At 38.0% G+C, this 7,024-nt stretch overlaps 1 protein-coding gene across 1 annotated transcript; it reads right to left on the bottom strand.

The window, feature by feature from the left end:
• Window positions 1–297: 297 nt before the first annotated feature.
• LOC131317939 (auxin response factor 18-like) lies at window positions 298–5,003 on the bottom strand. The gene is made up of 14 exons (XM_058347649.1): window positions 4,520–5,003; window positions 4,311–4,426; window positions 4,076–4,171; window positions 3,237–3,293; window positions 2,997–3,149; window positions 2,821–2,905; window positions 2,508–2,598; window positions 2,210–2,374; window positions 1,984–2,097; window positions 1,826–1,898; window positions 1,613–1,739; window positions 1,260–1,531; window positions 936–1,123; window positions 298–781 (listed from the first exon to the last, which is right to left on the bottom strand). Exons 1-14 carry the CDS (start codon window positions 4,563–4,565, stop codon window positions 646–648), a joined length of 1,719 nt encoding a protein of 572 aa, XP_058203632.1. The 5' UTR covers window positions 4,566–5,003; the 3' UTR covers window positions 298–645.
• Between the last annotated feature and the right edge of the window lie 2,021 nt (window positions 5,004–7,024).

The raw sequence follows: 7,024 nt of genomic DNA, 5'->3' as shown, positions 1-7,024 counted from the left end.
GTGATGATAACTGCAATAATTTCTCGGTAAAGGTTCGTTTGAGTTCGCAAACTGTTCAAAGCTGACTCGGCAAAGGTTTGTTTAAGTTCGTTTTCTGTACTAAAACACATGAAACCGAACCTGACAATTGGTTAATATCGCATCAGCAAATACCAACTGAGAAAACAATAGAAATAGTGTTTGACCCAAACAAAACCTTTATTAAGGCGCAACACGTTCGTGTAGAGAAATTCAGGTTATAAAACTCTAGTAAATCAAAAAAGAAAAACAGAAAAGAAAAGAAAAAGAAACAAGCCCTTGCAAATTTCCACCCACTAGCAATCAAAACCAGCAAGGTCAATAGACATAAATATTTACACGTACAGAAAAGAAAAAAAGGTCTCAGCGATGTTAATCACCATCACCAGGAATCTCCTTAATATGTACACAGATTCTAATCCTAACCATTCAGTACTCATATTAGTTCCTCCCTAACACATCAGTCTTTCCATAATGAGCTGCAGATTAGCTACTGTTTTCACCCGTTCTCCACCTTCAAGAAACCATGCCACCTGGTTCGACAAACTACCAAACGAAAGGAAAAACCACACCAACAAAAAGAAAGTAGTACGATAAAACAAGGAGAGAATGATTTTAATTCAGGTTTCAGCTCTCTGCAGTGTCGAAGCTAAAAACGTTCCCTTCGCTAACGACTCCGGTTAGAATTCTGCTTCCTGCACTCATTTTCTTTACATCTTGGCTTGAACAAATAAGGATCCTCTGTACCACATTACAAAATTCCCTGCGGAGAAATGACAATGGATCATGGACTTTAAAAAGGTACCAAATGCGACTCAGAAATAAATCTCGTCCGATCAAAAGATCATTAATAGTGTAGGAAGAAATCTCGCTTTACGAAGAACGAAATTTCACACAGATGGTTTCAAGGCACTTACCCCCATGAATGGTCGCCCATGAGATTCGCATCCCCTTCGTTATCAATAAAGATAATATTCCATTTATTACGACGGTGAAGCTCTCCTTTGATTTGGAACTTCTCTTCCAGTTCATCTATAAGCTCAGTATACGATGTCAAAGAGGTTAAGTCCACAGCCCGACAAACTACAGTCCCTTGCATTTGAACCTTCTCGACAATTTTTCACAACCACCACATACGTTTTAGTACAATATCTTGTGCAGGTGCATATGAATTCTCAAAATATTGAACTTCATTACTAATGAATCCAACTTTACATTAAGCCGTCTAGTTTATCATATACCTTGGTACTTCTGGTAGAGCAACTCTGCTTGCTTTGAACCTCCTTTGGTGATACCTGCATCTGTTCTACTGTCTGTTCTTTCGTAAACTTTGAATGTTCTGAAACCTGACCTGAATCGGCACCTGACACCGTACTTGGTCCGTGTTCTCCAATGCCACCGTAGTACACACACCCTAGTTTTACTTGTGGCTTCTCAGCAAGAAGGGCATTCGAGGGATTTTTAAAGTCAACACCAAATACCCAGACACCAGATGCAGCAGCAGATGCTGTTTCTGAAGGAAGAAAAGGAAGTTATGGCCGTGCAAAGAACAAAGGGAAAAGAAAAGAAAAGTCTCCTTATCTGTGACTCTCACCATGAATTGGGACCTCATTTGGCGGAGGCCGAGGCCTTTTATTTGAAGGAGAAGGCACAAAGGGTTCAATCTCCCAAGGAGAAACTCTCTCCGGCCTTGCAATTGATGCAGCATCATCCCATTGAACCTGGAAAAGAAATCAGAACATTCTGAAAAAACAAAGCAAAAAATTCAAAACTACCTACCGAAAGTAAGTCAGTCAACTAAATTTACCTTCAGAGAACGCCATTTCGAATTTTCCCACTGAGAAGAAAGATCCTCAACCCCCACTATGGTGCCTGTAAATCTGATCAGTAAAAATGCATCATTTTCTTCACAAACTTGGCTCCAGTGGAAGAAATAAACATAACTAGCGTGAGATGTTTTACTACCTTCTCTCAGGAGAATCCTCCCCCTCAAATCTCATCTTGAATCTCATGCCAACTCCGAAACAGTTGTTGACAGCTTCCAGGTACTTGTTCAAGCCTACGATGAATTGACTTGTCCTGAAAATTTTTATATCAATAGAATAAATTAAACTTGAATTCCATGTTGTCTCTAAAACACAACTACACAAGGAGCTTTCTGAGGAAAAATCAAAAAGTAAAAAAATCATACCTCGGCTTGTTGAATACAACAAAGAGGGTACGGGTAGCCACAGCATGAGATGCAGTTGCTAGAACTCCTAGGTGCATGCTCTGGCTTGAAATTACTGAAGATGGCATAGAGCACTGTTGACGAGCAACTCGCTGAACACCGACACGCATTTCTCCATTCTCTCCCCTAGAGGAAACAAATTTATGTGGGTTAACATGTCTTTGACTTACCAACCCCAAAGAGATTGTAGAGAAAATAGTCAATAGTATAGTGCGGATATTTGACTTGAAACAAATATATGAAAAGACAAGAGCAGTACCTCAGGAACACGAAACTATCCCCAGCAACTAATCTTTTCGAAGTAACAAATGTACTCCATCCTGTTGTAAGCAAATGCCTCTTGGGTTGTCCTGCACATTTTTAATGCATTGGCAAAATGAGGTCTCAGGTGCTCAAAGACGGTATTAGAACTTTGTTTCTTAACCTGAAACTATCTGATCATGTCAGGGATATTCCATGTCATGGGTCTCAGAATCTCAATGATTAACAAAGATGTTCTCTCTTCCTCTCAAGCTTCCTAAATCCCAGCTGCATCATAAGGAATAGAAGAAAAATGGACTAAAAACCATTACCTCGATAAATATGCTTAAACTGCCATTTGGAGCCATGAAGATCCTCGGTGATAAGTTCCTGCGTAGGTATTTCCTTATTCATATCCTGAACAAGGATAGCAAGTTATTTGATCAATAAAATGGCAATAATGAAAGAACTGAACAAGGTCAAAACAAGTTCAACATGAGAATTTTACCAGCCCAGGGAGGCATTCAATGGCATGCTTTTTATGAACTGAAAAGCCACCATGAGTGCTAGTATCGGAGGCAGTTAAAACCTTGCAGAATGAGTAAACTATTGGAGTTGGAGGTTCCGGAGGGTACGATTCAGGACTTGTTGGTTCACTTTGCTGCATACATAACTTACTGGTCAGTAACGACGTAACATCTATCAGAAGCAGAGAAGATTTAACTTCACAGGGTTTATAGGTTCATACATCCTGTTCTGGGACTAAAGTAATTTGAGCATAAACCTCATCAGTGTCTTGTTCAGCCTACAATAAAAAAAACAATAACTTCCAGAATCAACCATACATTGAGTCGCTGAATCAAAATTAGAGACAAACAAAAAGATAATAGTTGGGTTATAATATTGGGAGGGATATTGGGAGTCTTCATATTACAGTAGCAGAGAATACTTACAACTATTCAGCCAAAATTGACAAGGGAGAGACAACATTAACATATACAGCTTTATTAAATTTTAGTTGATTGTGCGTTAGGTAGCTAATGGCATGTAAAAAGACTCTGTTTAACACTCATACCATGGATCCATTTATGTTGGAGAAAAGTGATTCATGTAGCCTACCTAGTTGATTCGTAACTCAAGGCTCACTTTGGTTTCTTTTGGTTTATTAAGAGCATCTCCAGCCCTTGGATTTTTCCTCACTCAAAACTCAAAATTTGAGCGAAGACCCTCAAATCCACTCCACTCCTTGATTCAAACCTATACCAAATTGAGTTTTACTCAATTTTTTTAATCAAACAATGGAGACCTAAATTTTTTCTCAAATTTTTGCATAGCTGTATTCTCCCTCCCAACTTTACAACCATGCCATACACGCCATTAACGAAGCTTCTACTCATATTTGTACTAAGATTTGGGTTAGTGTCCTTCATACCAACTAAAGTTTTCACCTTTAGGTGATTATAATCGAGCAAAATGGCCAACCCCAGGGTTTTCGAAAAGAAACCCAGGTAGTACCCAAGTTTCCAGCACTTTCTCAAGAAACAAACAGAAACTTAAATTAGTAATAAAAAGCCAAGTAGAGCATACCCGAAGCTGAATGTCCATAACACTACACAGGATCTTTGAGGAAAGGTTGAACAGTGGAATTGTCTGATTCAGTTCTTGATTTGTTGATGCCTCCAACTAACAAAACCCCCCAAAAAAAATAATAAAAGAATTTCAGAACCCACAAAACTAAACAAAAATTAAATAAAAACCCATAAAAACTCACAAGACCATTTATCCAAAACTAGAAACTGATCTGAATTTCTACTGACTTAACTTGTTCCATATGCCCTTGTGGAAAATAAAAAACTTTCTCTCCAACCCTCGGAATGTCCACCAGTGGACCAGCACAGGCCTTCCATAGCTCTCTGTACAGATCATCAGCTACACAACCTGTACATACATATTTCCACAAATTAACAAGAAACCCAGAAAGAACTGGAACTTATAAATCAAGAAAAGGAAAAGGGTGGCTTCGAAATTGACCTTGAGATGAGAAATTGGGCTGTGAAAATGACCCTCGATTCGCCATGATAAAAAGCACAAACAAGTCAAAAAAGATGGACCGGAAGGAAAAAAAAAAAAAAGGCCACACCCCTTCAAATCATCATCAATCAGTGGCCAAAAAAAAAATACTTCTCTTTCGTGTACTCAAATTCTCCAAACACCCTCTTGTGTGCACATAAATACACTCGTGTATTTACAACCACAATTAACTGATAGACCCAATTAATTGTAGCAGTAATATTCACAACAACGCCACTAAACCGCTGTGGAACCGTTACAGAACCGCCTTTCACTCGGAATTCAGCTTGTGCTCCTCTCTCTCTCTCTCTCTCTCTCTCTCTCCAACAGCTGATACAGAATCCGGAAACAAGCTAATATGCCTTGATTGCCTCTCTCTCTCTCTCTCTACTTGTCTGCTTTTCTAGTGTGTAGTCCGTAACTCTTACCTAACTAACCATGGTTAGGTATATATGCTTACTCCGTCCCATTTTGTTTGCTTTCATACGACGCGTCTTTTTAATGTGCCAAAAAAGGTAAAAAAATCTTTTGCAATAGTAGCACTTTTCACTTCATTTAAAAGTTCTCAATGAGTACTTTTTGAACAGTATAAAAAATTAAATAAATATATTTTGATGGTCAAAATGACACGATCTCTCATAAAAAAATAAACAAACAAAATGTGATTGGAGAGTAGTTTTAACCGAACTTGGAGTCCTCGTAGTGCACGATTCGAACTGTTCATCTCAGTTATCAGCAGTTTAGATTTTATCTCGGTAATAACCGACTCGTATGCAAGTGAAGTGGAATACAATTGGTTTCTCCCTAATATACTCTCATGCGCACATAGGCATAATTCAATTCCCGTAGATACTCATTCTCTCTCCAAATTTCCTGAATAAAGTAAATTATTTCTAACGAATGGAAATATATATATATATATATATATATATATATATATATATATATATATATATAAAATCGATTCGGATTACTCACTGCACCTTTTAGTTCACCTATGCAGCGGAGGGACCATGGTTGTATATTCACCATGGATAGACGGTTGTGCTGACGACAGTGGAGTGGAAAAAGCGACGTGACGTTAGTAAACGGCTACCGTGCTTTTTCTAGGCGGGGCGATTAATTGGAGGGAAAACGAGGGATCGACGGCGCATGGGGAAGCGCGATCGCGGGCGTTAACGCTGCCGTTTAGTTCCGTCTGTTTTGTTGTCTGCTTCGCGGCAGGCAACAGGGTTGGCTTTAGTAAACCCGGCAGGGAAAAGTATTTTCATTCAAACCCCGCAATTACTACGTATTTAATTTTTTTCCAGTTTTTTTGGAGTGTTGTGGTTTCGAATTTGACCTGCCCGTTGCAATGTAATTACGAGGATTGCCATTGTTGGTTTCTCTCCTTCCTGGTTGGCAGAAAAATTTGCATATTAGAGCATGATTTTTTTTTTACTTTCGTCAGTCAATAAATGGTTATTTGTATAGTAATATTTTCTCATATTTATGGGTCTTCTGTATGTCCATATCTCACTTCATATTCGAGTAGTGTTACAGATAATTAGGACGGTAAACGAGCCGAGCTTTATCGAGCTCAAGTGTTAACGAGTCAAGTTAAGTCATTTACTAAACAAATCTCTTTAGTTTAGTCGAGCCGGGTCTCTCTTAATGAGCCCAGTTTTTGTCGAACGAGTCAAGTTTCCATGCTCGAGCTCACAAACTGCTCGGTTCATTTACAGCCCTACATGTTAGGAGTACAATTTAATTTTTTTTCTTCATGGTTGGGGCATTTGTTGGTTCTTGTTCGGTCTAAATCGAGATCTTTGATATGTTAGAAATTCTCCCAAATTTCCAGTGTATGGAAAAGTACGTTGGTAAATACATTATAAGACTCCATTTGTTTTGTGAAAAAATGGGTTCTAATTCACTTTGGGAAACTAGTTTTATTCGAGAAATATGCTTTGCTATCACATAAATTATACTCCTATGCGATTAACGTTATCCTTCTGTACACATGATGTTTTGAATAAGCTCTAATGAACAAACCCCCTTAGCCGGCTGATCAAGATTTCCTAAAAAAAGACTAGAAAGAATCGTCTCCGGTTTTATTATTCATTTTTTTATTTGGTACCTGTCTTCTATATAGCATACGAATTAATAAAACAATCTATTGACTGAATAAGCATAGTCATGTGATGTTACCGGTTACTTGTCGAAAACCTAAACCTAAATGGTATATTCAAGAGAAATTCCAAAAATCTTATCCGCTTATATGCCCATGGATGTTTGTGATTATTATAAAAACCAAATATAACAAATAAAATAACCAAATAAAATAAAAATCAGAATCAAGTCAACGTGCCCATATTGGATCCTATTTTTGTCCTTAAAAACATGAGATATTGTGCATGTGGGTTTGCCTCCCTACAATATATATTACTCCTTACTACTCAATAGTGTCATGACTAGAAATATTGGAGT

Source organism: Rhododendron vialii, chromosome 2a, assembly GCF_030253575.1.
Source record: "Rhododendron vialii isolate Sample 1 chromosome 2a, ASM3025357v1".
NCBI lineage: Eukaryota > Viridiplantae > Streptophyta > Magnoliopsida > Ericales > Ericaceae > Rhododendron > Rhododendron vialii.
The sequence above is the reverse complement of the archived record's forward strand: the minus strand, read 5'-3'. Positions and strand labels throughout refer to the sequence as shown.